The sequence below is a fragment of the Silene latifolia genome, chromosome 7 (assembly GCF_048544455.1).
Source record: "Silene latifolia isolate original U9 population chromosome 7, ASM4854445v1, whole genome shotgun sequence".
Taxonomy (NCBI): Eukaryota; Viridiplantae; Streptophyta; class Magnoliopsida; order Caryophyllales; family Caryophyllaceae; genus Silene; species Silene latifolia.
Genome location: NC_133532.1, coordinates 64,902,031 through 64,915,722, shown reverse-complemented (window position 1 = coordinate 64,915,722; position 13,692 = coordinate 64,902,031). Strand labels below are relative to the sequence as shown.

The following is a 13,692-nucleotide window of genomic DNA, read 5'->3' as shown; positions in this document are numbered from 1 at the left end:
TGACGGCAGTGGGGGTGGGGACATACTAGAGAGCTAGCTACCTGAGGGTGTTTCGAGTGAAGGGAAGGAGTGTCAATGATGGCGGTAGGGCAAGGTGAGTAGCAAGAGCACTTTGTTCATCTGTTAACAATTTTATCCGAATCAGAAAACAGGAAAGAAAAGGTAACTAAGGTAACTATCTTTTATGATAGTGCATCTTAAGCCCTTTTCTATACTCTCTATTTGTTTTTCAGTTTCCTTTCCCTTTCAATGGCTTTAGAACAGCAACAGGCCAACAACTGTATGTAATAGTTTACAAGGTAACTATCTAAGTGCTGCCTCGAAGACAAGATTCACACAAGAGGAAGGGCCTTACATCAAAAATTAACAGTTTCTCATAAATTACATAATTCCACCCTATCTTTATATACAAATTTGCCTGAACTGTATAACAATCCTGAATATATATCTCAATGAGTATCTTCTGAAGAGCAGATTGGCGGTGTTTTAGCTCACAGGCATAACCCCGTCATTCGAACAAAACTTGATGCATCTCCTCAATCATGCATGTATTTGCAAGTGAAGCACTAGTGCCAACTTAATCGGGTTTGGTATACTCGAGCAACATGTGTGGTGATCTATAAATTTTAACCAAAGTCCAATATAGGACTTCCTCCACTCCAAGTTCCCCTTCCGCTCTTGCCGCGTATATATCCTCACACATTGCTATTAACCTGCAAACATAATCACTTCCCATTTAACTACTTTGCACAAAAGAGTTACCAAAAATACCAATAACTGAGACTTCGTCTCAAAATGGTTTTGAGTTAGCTATAACATAAATCATAATTAAAAACCGTCAATATAAACTAAATCAAGAGTCAAAAGGTAGAGAGAGAAAACATATCAAAATGTAAACAACTGAAATAGAGACATAATGACATACAAATGTTGAAAATACCTTTCGACAGGAGGATTAAAAGGCACAAGGGAGAAAAAAAGTGTTTATTTATATTGTGTGAATCTCACCCTATGAGAGGGTCCCTTTTTATAAAGACCAGTAAGAATTTTTTTTTTTTTTTACGAAAGGAACATCACCGTCTTATTCAATAATTTGTGTTTTATTTATTGTGTTCTACACTTCCAACAGCAAAATAACTCTGACCATTATATAGACAACGGATTCATACGATAGCTAGGAACTGCCATGAATGGGGCCATTCAAAAAATGACGCTTGTAAATGCAAGACATGTGCATCCCAAGAAGAAACACTGAATACATGTAACCTTCTGAGAACAAGACAAAGTTAGCATTACAATTACAATCACTTTGTAAAGCAGTCAGAAACCTCATAATGCAAGATTGCAAGCTATTTGTTAAAGTTTTGCCATGTCTTTTTGGAGGCTGTTTAAAGATGTCCACATTTTACTCTCTGCCGTAGTTCTAGACTCTACTTCCTTATAACGAACAGAACTGAATTCGTATGTTTTTATCATCGTGAACAAGTGACTAGTGGGTACCCATGGTCATCCCTTACCCATATCCTGTATTATTCAGATATGAATCCGTGTGTAGGAGTATCCACATTTAAATTTTCACATTGGCTAGTAACACTGCTTCAGATACATGAAAGAGAAGAGTTCTTACTTCTTAGTGTTGTATAAAAAGGAGTGTACTGACTAAGTGAGGACTCATACTCACCCCTTAGGCCCTTATGCATATCCTATGTTACTCATACTAGATTAGGAGTGTCAGACAAGAGTGTGTGTCGGAGTGTCCAGTACAACTACTTCGTGACTAAACCCAAACTCATCCCTTGGGTCTTACGCAAATCCTACATTACTCAGACTTGACTTCGGGTGTCGGGCACGAGTGTGTGTGCGTTGGAGTGACATGCACAACTATATCCCTTGGGTCTTACGCAAATCCTACATTACCCATACCGACCCCTTAGGCCCTCACACAAATCCTGTGTTACTCGAACTCGAACCCCAAGTGTTGAGCACTAGTGTGTGTTTCAGTTTCAAGCATAACAGTTGTGGCGTATCGTGTTTGTGCGAGTGTTGTGTTGATAAGTTGGAACACAGCCGAATTGAAGAACTCAGGAATCATAACATTTTCAATATACTGCCCATACAAACATTACGCTATCAGATAATTCAACCATAAAGTAAAGTAGCCACAACTAAGATGGCAAGATCATAGAATCTTTAATAGAGCACATCATAAAACCTAACACTAATCCGACTACAGTTGAAAAGCTGGAAAGCAAAAAGTAATGTCACCTGTCACAGGACGGAAGGTTCTCAAAAGGAATTCTCATCCTCAAATCCGAGCACTGCAGCCTAATGAAACGGCCGACTGCAAGCACAAATGTGATGTAGAGTCCCCAGATGCTGAACTTGCTCAAAGTATCTCCCAAAATACCCTCTGGTTCAAATGTGAAAAAAAAAAGCAGCAAAATAAGTTACTATTTCATATTTCAGTAATTTTAAGGAGCTTTTTTTATACTCACGTGGCGTTTCTTCTGATACAACGATTGCAGATGGCCCAGTGAGTCCTTTACACTCGGTGACATTTAGTGGATTGATATCATAGAATGACCACCACTCTGAATTCTGACGATTAATAATAAGATCTGCACTAACTACCTGTAACAGAGAAATTCAAGAACGTAAAACTCTTGGATCAAGCTGCAGTGGCTGTACTCTCATTAATAGCATAAGCAAGATTTTATTATGCGCACACCTATTACAGTAACTCCAAGAGCCTCTAGAAGCTAAAGAAAATGAAAATCTAATATGGAAATACCAAATAAAAATAGACGATTATTCTCAAAAGATCAGGGTCAGCGGCTTCACGAGATTGTTCTTCATATTATCCATTCTGAAAACTTTCCATTTAAAGCTTGTTTAGATAGAGATGTTCTAAGGCAGGGTCGCTGAGATACTGAGATAATTAAAGGGAAAGTGAAGGGGAGATGGAGTACACAACTTCTATCAGGACCTCATAGAAACCACAAGGTGAAAAGACAATCTGAGTAAAATTGTCAAAAGATGACAACTTTGAAATGTATATCATCAACTCAGATAGCGGCTCAAAGTAAATTTTAAAAAATAATAATGAAATTTGGAAAGCACGTGAAAATTGTGACTTTTATCCAAACTAAACAAGCTGAAACCCCTTATATGGAGTATAAATCTCTCCCTTAAGAAGAATCCTCCAGTGTTTACAAAAAGGTTACAAATTGATCATCTTTGAGAACCGTTCAGCAAATGCACTCTCTCTCAAAAGCTACATCTCAGGCCAGTTGACTGCCAAAGTCAACTGGGACAATAAATTTGGGATGGAGGTCGTACCATGTGACAAGCCAAATAACAAGATTCAAGTTGAGCAAAATATGTACCTCTGGTTCAAACGGTCTTACATCCCCAGAACCTGTAACTCGGAAGTATCTAGAAGAAATGTTAGAAACTCGGAAACTCTTCATAGTGCCATTGAAAACAGCCTGCACGTCAGACTTTCTTGGAAGGTCAGACTCTATACCAAGAATTCGTTCATATTTCACATCTTCTTTGCCTTTGGGCCTATCCCTATGGAACACCCATGAAAAAATTATTTCCATGTCAACATCAATAGACTTAGCGAAGCTCTTCTGAACCACTTCTGGGACCAGCCAAAGGGTACTAGCATCAGCTTGGCAGCAAATTAACTGAACGTCATCCTTGTTATATGTAGTGAAGAAACCTTGAGGATCGAGGTCAGCATTCTCATTGACCTCATCCCACTCCAGCTTGTCACATAGAGTTGTTTGGAACAGGGTCAGCCTACCGCCAGTTGACTTAATATCAACCTGAACAGTGGCATCTTTTATAGGATTTGCAATGTTTGTCGGATTGCCACTGCTATACATCTGCATATAAAGAAAATTTCCACTTTGATTTACATCATAAAACGAAAAAACTATTTCCAAATTATCCATAATGAATATTGTGTCGAGAGTTGCCTCGAGCATGTTAGAATACACCTTGACTTTGTTAAGTCCCCTTTCGAACGGCCTAGCACGACGGTCTCGCTTATTGTAGCTGTTGTTTTGTGCTAGAGTTATCGGGTTCGGCTTATTTTCTGGGCTTCATGTTTCCACATCTAATTAGGCTTAGAGAGAACTATATAAACTCCCTAGGTCATAACCTAGCTGTCATCATTATTTTGTAATTTGTAATTCCTCCAGATCAAGAAAATTTTCCTCTCCTTTGCACGGTGGACGTAGCTAACACATCGTTGGTGAACCACCCTAAATCTGTGCGTTATTTGCTTTCTTTCTTGCATACGTATAGCTTATAATTTATAACAGAGCAACTGATACTTCCTGATAAAGAAGTGAAACCAACTTTTGTGAGCCTTTTTTATCTATTACGTCATAATTTACCATCAAAAACAAATGTGTATCTGGCTTGGGTGGTTAAGAGATGTGGATACAAAGTTACTAAAGTATCATAATCTCTAGATGAGTCAGGGGTGGTCGAATGGGGGAGGGATTGTGCAGGGTATTGGGTGCAGAAGGCTAGATAAGAAGTAGACTTCAACCAGATGGGAAAAAAAGGATAAGGCCAGTTCATAAGCCCAAGAAAGTTCCATCCTAAAACCAAGTGGGTGATAGGAGTAGTAACTCCTTGGTTTATAAAGTAGTGAACTCCCTCCTCATTTTGCCAATGTGGGACACCCACATAGTCACATGTGAGTAAACCACACTATAGGAGCTCTTAACAGTTAACATGAAGAGAATTGACTGAAATCAAAAGAAAACAATGTTCATATTGAACCTCACTCAATAGAGAACATTGAAAAATGAAAAGTCACGCGAACATGTGGCCAAAAACCTGGCAAAACCAATGTTAATTTGTTTTATAACTAATGCTGGGCAAAAAGAACTCATCACAGTATGCAATTACCGACCAAAATCTTAAACCTTTAGGAGAAAAGTTTTGTGGCTGGGAGAAAAATTAAGGAGACGTCAGTAATAATTTCTTAAATCATATTTTGATTCCTACAGCCTACGTAGGCTAAAAAACCAGGATTGGCTGGCAAAAAACAATCACAGCCAAGTAAAGTAATCATTTAATTTTTATAAAAAGGCCCAACTATTATAATTACTTTTGTTACGCTCCCTCACTCAAATGCCCATTGGGCTTGAAGAAGAGTGGTTAGTTGTGCACCGGCTCCCCCGTACCGTGTGCTGGAATTCCACTTCGAAGAGAGTTTTTGAGGAGTTTTGAGGTTGCCAGGATTCGAACCCGTGACCAAAGGTCACGATGGCTCTGATACCATGATAGATGAACCATCTCAACCAAAACCTTAAGGTGATGGTTGAGGCTCAACTATTATAATTATTCCTATTAAAATCAACATATGCTAACCAATGAAATGCAATAACTTTACCAACTTCTTACCAGCATTGGAGCCCAGATAACACATATCAAAATGAAGAAGAGACAGATCCCATTGCATAGCTTGGTCATTTTTGTTTGTTTTTCTCCTTGTTTGTGACTTGCTCTATTCAAAATGGCATCACATTTGACAAGATATAAGCTTGCATTGATGTCCTCCAGCTGCATGACACAGCATAGTTAGAGCGCGAATGTGATTTTATAGGTGCAGCAAAGGAACCATAACAAAATTATAGTTTTAACCATTAAATTGGTAGATGGCAAGATAACTCTGCATGTATATATTACTTCAAAAGACCAAGCTTCCAAGGGCAGTAAATAATAGGCATAAATCTTTGAAACTTGATTTTGGAATCAATTGTCAGATCACCATGACATGATCACTACCATTGCACCATGAACATGGTCAATACTACCTTAGTTTACAAGAAATGTGCCTTCGGTGCTTTGTAAGATCACTGCTCAGTGAGGTACTAACCGAAACATCTCAAGTCTCAACACACCATAAAAGGCTAAGGAGTAGCTAGCTGCAATACTATGAAAATTTCCAATTTTTTTCCTACTTTTATTACTCTCTTCGCTTTGTCACGTTAATCCCCACTTTTAATCATGTTACTCTTAAAAATCAAAAAAAGGCAGTGTGGCAGCGAAATTTCATTAGGGGATAAAAATTTGTTTGCAAATATAGAGGCTGTTTGGCCTAGCTTTATAAGTGCTTTTGTAAATGGATAAAATAGAAGTTGGGCCAACACTAATTTTAGGGATTTTAAAACTATTTTTAAAAAGCCAAAAACTAATAACTACCGACTAGAAATAGAAGTAGCAAATTGGTGCTTCTACTTCTACTTCTAATTTTTCTTTTGTATTCACAAGAATCAATCACATGCCAAAAATAATATTTGTGTGAATATACATAATATTTCCAAATTTCTTCAGTACAAATTTCATTCAAATGATGATGCTTTGGGATAAATGTGAGAGTTTTAAAAGCAAAACAAAAAAAAATTGTCCCTAATTGGCCAAACCTAATTCCTTTTAAAAAACAGTTTTTAAAAATTTGATCGAACACTCAAAATTTTTTAAGTAGTAGTTTATGAAATAATTCCTTTTAAAAAGGAAACACTCTTTTATATAAGCAAGGCCAAACAGTCAAACACCCCCACAGTGAGCTTCGTGCCTATGAGGCACTCGCCTTTCAAAACGAAGGATACCATTATTACCATCTTGAAATGCACTCGGGATAACCTTCAAAACCTTTGCACCTTAGGTACAGAATGTCAGACACAAAAAAGATGGGGCCAGCAGAACGCAGTTCACAAAACATTAAGAGATATAAGCTAGACTTACACAAAATGAAAAGCATTGATTGGCAGACCACAGAATCATACATAAGTACACTGAAAGGCACGACTTGTATCATTAAATTGCAAAACAATCTAACTTTACCTTTAGCCAATCATACATCGTTAACGATGTTGTTGTACATGACCAGTCAAGCACACAACGCAACTCATAAAGGAAAGGAAGAGCACGATAGATTCGGTAGCCAAGATAATTAACCCTTGAAATTTTGCTGGTTAAAAATTGGTGATATAGCGTACTTTTATGCGGCATCCCGTATCGAATTTGTATGGCTTGGAGTGCTAGGGACACTGCTTTAGTCAGGAAAATGGCACGGAGTGCAAATATTCCAGCATAGGGTGGGGAGGGCTGCATATTCCACGCATATTGGGTAACAGAGTATGTAAAAAGGACCAGGTTGAAAAGGTAGAACAGAACCTTCCACGTGGCAAATGAACACAGGTAAATAATTCGATCGACCACTATTAGAAAGAAAATGACCTGCAAACAAGCAAATAACGAAAGTTACAAAGATGTTGGTCAGCACAACATGTTCATAACAGTCACTAGTCCAAATAATTCCATTCACTATTGCAATGAAGCAAATAGCATTAGGAATGTACTATCACAAATGTCTAGAAACAATGAAATTGGCAACATCATAATCACAACTGTTTCCGTCATTTTTTTAATTCTAGCAATTATACTAAATTCTCTGCTGCTCCTAGTATTAGTCTATTTTATGATCATAATTAGAAGAAAAAGAACTGTAAGTTTGGCAGGATGCACAGTTTTTTCCTTGGGAGAGTGAGGCAAAGATATTTGACTACTTAGTCCACAAGTGACATAGTAAGGCAATTGAAGTTTGGAAAGTGAAAACGAAGTGTAACTTCAATCATATGTCAATATGCAATTTAAGGTGATCAAGACACAGAATGATAAATAAGTAGAACTTGAATTTTTTTTTTTTTTTTTTTTTTTAAGTATAACTTGGAACTTACCATCAAAATAAACACAAATTCCTTAGGGAACTGATCTTCAAGTTGATAAACATCAAGGAAGTCACTTTTGTTTTTAATGACAGACTGGTAGAAAATCACAACCAAGAAGAAAACGGCTAAATCAGCTCCAAATATGTAGGCATATAGATCAATTTCTCTTTTCCCACCACCAATTACAGAGATTATTGGGTATGGGAATCCAACTTCTTCAGTAATCCCTGAGCGTTTTGCAATAAGAATCTCCTTTGCAACATCGGCTGCTGGCGTAAGTGACTTTGACCCCTCCACTGGAATGCACTCTATCAAAGGAGACGCATATACAACTTCAAATACGGCCAAAGCTAAATTAGGGTTTTCATGACTCCTCTCAATGCTCTGAATACTAACTTTGCTAGCTGAGGGGCAAACATTTGGGTTTTCTTCCTTGCAGTGTTCACTATGGACTATCCTAAGCAAATTATTCACTCTTGATTCAATATTTTCAGGCTGGATGCCATCTTCCGGCCACAGACCAACATCCAAGGATAGCTGTACAAAGTATGGAGGGGACTCGGCTCCTTGTGTCAAAGATTTCCAATACTTTAAGCAACTTCTAACCATCATGCATACCACATCTTTTGAGAGTTGAGCTAGTTTATTTAGCTTTTCTCTCCAGCTAGAAAATTGGCGCACAAGGTTCTCGTCACACATTTTTCTGCCGAAGACGCTAATTTTGGAAAATGCAGTCCAATTGCCATCTTGTACTGTAATGGAGCTTTGCAACAGAGTGAAGAAGTAGACTGCAAAGATTGGCAATGAGCTTATCACAAATGATGATTTGATTTTGTTATAAGGGAACCCCAATTCTTGAAGAAATGGCAAGCGGATGGTCAACCCACAGTGTTGAATGATAATTTGGTATAAATATTCCAGTAATATAAAGAACTCGGTATAGATTAGCATGACAACCCAAAAGGTATAACTCGGGCCAGTGTTAACGCACAGAGCATACAAGAAAAGAGCTGCAAGGTATACCATAGAAAGCAAACTGAAGTTCCAAAGGAAGACCATGATGAAGCAACAATAACAAACAATATCATTATTGGATCGCATTTGAGACCATATATGCTGCAAAATCCTTCCAAGCTGTAGCCTCAGAGATTCTGTCATTGTTCTACCCTTATCAGACTGCAAGGACGACGTTCGAACAATATATACATCTTCCGCATGTTGGCTCTCTATTTCATCACAGCCTCCATCATCGTCAGACAAATGGCCATTTGAGTCACCATCTTCATTTGCTACATTCAGGAAAGATGCAAGATTGGTAACGGCTTGGTTTCCAAGAGACTGTACTTGTGAAACCCCATCACCTATCAGCTGTTTGAGAGGGTGATCCTTTGACTGTCCCTTGGAGCTTTCCCGTTTTCCTTCAACTGTAGAGTGCACAGTATTTTCCTCAATTTCTGTAATTTCCCCAAAACAAAATTCTTTCGAACTAACTGGAGATCCAAGGTATTCTGTTGGTAGTATTAAGTCACCAGAAGCATTTTGTCCTTCTTTCCACAGTGGCTCCAGCTTACCAGCTTCATTAACACCTCCATCTAAACTGAATGATGGGCACATTAGATCTTCTTTCTGAGATGATCTGGCATCGCTCTCCAAATTGACTGAGGCACTTCTCCTCTTCCTTAAACCTCTGCTTTCTGGGGACACTTGACCAACATTGACTGGAGAGTTTGTGGTATGAAGTTGGACTTGTAGATCAAGCATCTCAGACTTCATCTTCTCTACTTGCATATTACGCTGACGTTTCTTCTCTTCCGACTCGCGGATATGCTGCAACTGGGCAGTTTTCCATGCGGCCTTTTTCTCTTGCTCGCGTACAATTGCCCCTATCTGCTCTGCTTCGAGGTACCGTGATACACGTTCAAATTCGGGAGATGAAAACATATAAGACTGTATTGAAACCAAAATAAAGATGATGATTTCAACCAATGCTGATCTTGAGGTAATACGGAACCCATAATCATATTTATAAAAGCCTATGACCTCGTATATGTAACCCACAGTGCCACACTTCCCTTCATTAAAGACCCCAATGAAAGGAGACTGATAAGCAAGAGACATAACAATAATGACAAAGTTGTACATCCGAAGGAACTTGAAGATCTTATTTCTTTTGCGTAGAATTTCAGGCCTCAACCGGAAAAAAACTAAAGCAAAACCAAGATACCCAAGGTGAAGGATGTCATACTCAAGAGTTCCAGTTACTAGAATCAACAAAAGCACAAGATCCAAGAGGTGACAGTAGCAGTAGAGCCTCAGATAGTCAAAAAATGTCCACATGCTTTTTGTTTCAAATGAAAGATCCTTCCAAACAAAAATATTTTTCCGTTGTGCCATCATCTGATGATATGTAAAGGGCCCTGAGAAGCTCGGGGATTTGTCGGCATGAAGCTTGAAACAAGCAATAATGAAAACAATGAAGTAGCTCATAAGCATTCGTGGATCATCAACAATAATTCCTGAAACACCAACCAACATGATTTGATGTTAAAGTTTCAGAACAAAAATGAGGAACAGTGGCAGTCCAATTGGACGAGTTTACATTGTTTTGCATAAAACATCTTAGAAATAATTTGTCTGTGCTAAATAGTAAATATGGATGAGTAATGGATTTACCTTTCTACAGTTTCACAAGAAGAGAAGTAGAGAACCATCACTGTTTCAGACTAAACCACTAGAAACCTTCCTCATACCATCAACAACATAATGCATGATGAAATAACTTAATCATAAGCGTACTGTTCTGTAGTATGCGATACAAACAACATTACCCAATGCTTCAAAAGATTCCACCTATGGCGTGATAAAAGGATGAGCCAGTGAGTGCTGGACCATGAGCCAGTGTCGTTTATAAGGTGCATGTGATGTAGATGTGTATGCTCCGTGGCTAGGCAGCCATACAGGAAAAGATCGGTTGAAAGACAAAGTGAGTAGGAAACAAGTAGGCTTTGCACTCATTTAAGATAAGATGCATGAGAAACGCATGAGGTGATTTGGTAATGTTACACAGTGATTAAGTGACACATTGGTTTGAGCTTGATATTTAGATGACTAGAAGAAATATAAGGAGAAAGTGAAATGAAGGGGAAAACCTACCTCCATCGACATGGGTGTACTTGGAATTGTAGAAAATATGACATTGTGAAGATGGAGAGGAAGAAAATTCATGTTGACAGTCAATTTTTACCTTTCAGTGGTTTTATTCTAATTCTTTCTACATTTATTTTCTGTGTCAGACTATTTTCTCTGGTCTTATTTTAAGTCTTTCTACATTTATTTGTCATCTTTCCTCTAGATATTTCTACCACTTAAATTACTCCTTATCTCTCATTCTAAAGGTTTTTTATTTTTTCTTTCTTTTCATGTCATTCTCGTCCCAGTTATCTTCTTTCTCTACTATATCTCATTTTACTATTGAGCTTTCCTTCTCTTGAATTTTTCATTATTTGGCCATCTCCCATTAATGATTTCAAATGATGATTCGTGTTAGAAGACCGCAAATCATTTTCTGCTTAAGGCTTTGTTCTTGTACATCGATTTCTCAAAATTATTTATTTTTTGTCGCAAAACTTGTAGCTAAAAGATGCCCTTATAGAGAAGACATTGAGGTAGTGACATAGCCACTTCTTCAAAGAGATAGGCTTATTACAATTCCAAAGCTGATATACAACAATTCAAATAAAAATTCAAGAGCTCATAGAAGTAGAACCATAATTCAACCACCAAAATACATCTTGGTTAATCCAGACATCCAATTAAGATTAAAGGCAAACAATCAGTTTGTGATGATCCATCAGTTAACAAGATTGTGTAAAGGGATTAAAGAAAAACATACCCAACCAACACCATCCACAATACTGAAAGTGTAGCTTTGAGCTCTCCCAGCAGTCATGGCAACGAAGATTGCTCTCAGTTTGTGATCTGACGCTCAGAGAGAATTGATTTTTCCAGATAGCAAAGTACTCAAGAATCAAGACACAAGCAAACAGGAAAACCAATATGGACCATAGCTTTCGAATAATATGCCTATCCAAAAGTATTAAAGCAGCAAGCAAACCAATATAGAGAAGCGAAATGATATTCAAGAAAGCGAAACTAGCAAGAAGCAAGACCATCATGTTGATTTCCAAACCAAAGAGATTGAACAGATTTTCAATCCAAAACATCAAGTAAACTTTCAACGTTGTCTTCTGCATGTCAAATCTTTCATTTCTTAAGCCCACTATTCTCCTTTTGTTCCACTTTTGACTCTCCCTCATACTTCCCCAGTAATATCCAAATGAACTCCTTTCATCATGGGTACTATTAGATTCTCTTCCCCGATCCAATTGTTGGGAGCGGCTTGTGGCGATCGATGGCCATGAATTGCTTGATGTTCTCCTATGTATATCAGATAGTGTGGGGTGTGACCCTGATTTGTTTTCTTCATCATAACTAGAAGAAGTAACATCTCCTTCTGTTGAGACAAATAATGGACATGGCTCGTCCCACTCACCTTTACATAGATTAGTACTTGGCATCATATCCAACCAACGGAAAACATTATATTGGAGCGTACATGCCGCAATAACAAGGACTTCTCCCCTCAAGCTTGATTCTATTCCCCAAAACCCAGATTCAAAAACTCTGAGACCCAAAAATTGAGACACCTCGGCATGCTTTTGGCCAGGATACATCTTTGCCACCTGACCCCACATCTGGAAAAGATACTGCAGCATTACTATAAATCCCGTATAAACCAGAAAGGATTTTGATGGGATCCGGGAGGTTTTAGGAAATAATGAGCAGAGGATGTTGCCAAGAAGATACAAAAGCCCAAATGCACTTATTGGAGAAATCGATGCATAGAATAAAGCCACGAACAAAACTTTATTACTGTGCCATATTAGAAACCTTTTTATAAAACCAAAAACCCCTGACTGAAGCAAGTCAGTCTCATTCGGTGAATTATACTTGCTCTGTCTCCTTTCGTAGCTATACAGCTGCATAACAATCAAAATTGCCAGCGATTCTGAGACATTTTCTAGCAAAGAAGCTTCAGGTTTGAACCCAAAACTAGTGTTTAGATCAATTCTATATGACAGCCATTCCTGGAAGCTTGGAAAGATGCTGAGGCTGTACATGAAGACAAACATCACGATGGCATAGCCTTTCAAGGGGAACCATAGACGTGTCTTTGTACGTTCAACAAGTTGCCTTCCAATGATCCAAAATAGTAAAAGGAAGACATAACCAAATGATATATAATTTGGTCTAACGAGGTACACCGCTATAAGTATAGTCAAATAAGCAATATAGGTCCCCCATGACCGGTACAATGCAAGAAACTTCTGCCCTACAGCACTTAAATACGATGAAATTCTTCTCTCTGCAAAGCAAAAGTAGAACAATATGAGATTAAAATGATGAGTGAACACGTACGGCAGACAATACAACTTATATACCAAGATCTGGGGTTTATTTGCCTCTTATCTCTAGGCAAGAATAGGCTATAAATCCAGTTTACCTAAATGACAATCGAGTACATCATTTCTCCCAAACATCTTGTCTTGTTCGCCTATCTTAATAATTGACATCACACCATATTTAAACAGAACCCAATCACCACCAATGACGTCAATAAATAATTCCTAAGGAAACATCCAATCAGCTTCAGTGCAAAAATGGTTACTAAGTACAAGGATCGCAAACACTTTGACAAAAAAAAAAAATTCATGCATTTGCGCACCAAATCTGGAGATTATGTGATAAATGAACCATCTAAACCAAAACCTTAAGGTGATGGTTGAGGCCCAACTATTATATTTATATCCTATTACGCCCCCTCACTCAAATGCCCATTGGCCTTGAAGAGTAGTTAGTGCCTATATTACTC

General features: G+C 38.0%; 1 protein-coding gene across 2 annotated transcripts in view; it reads right to left on the bottom strand.

The window, feature by feature from the left end:
* Positions 1-221: 221 nt before the first annotated feature.
* LOC141592278 (piezo-type mechanosensitive ion channel homolog) overlaps positions 222-13,692 on the bottom strand; it is a 31,078-nt gene continuing 17,607 nt past the window's right edge. For both annotated transcript variants that reach the window (XM_074412876.1, XM_074412877.1), the window contains exons 14-21: positions 11,653-13,185; positions 7,770-10,276; positions 6,874-7,269; positions 5,431-5,589; positions 3,387-3,893; positions 2,496-2,631; positions 2,266-2,410; positions 222-713 (exon numbers count right to left, since the gene is read on the bottom strand). In XM_074412876.1, the coding sequence (XP_074268977.1) occupies positions 578-713; positions 2,266-2,410; positions 2,496-2,631; positions 3,387-3,893; positions 5,431-5,589; positions 6,874-7,269; positions 7,770-10,276; positions 11,653-13,185 (5,519 nt within the window). In that variant the 3' untranslated portion in view covers positions 222-577. The remainder of the gene's footprint in view (positions 714-2,265; positions 2,411-2,495; positions 2,632-3,386; positions 3,894-5,430; positions 5,590-6,873; positions 7,270-7,769; positions 10,277-11,652; positions 13,186-13,692) is intronic.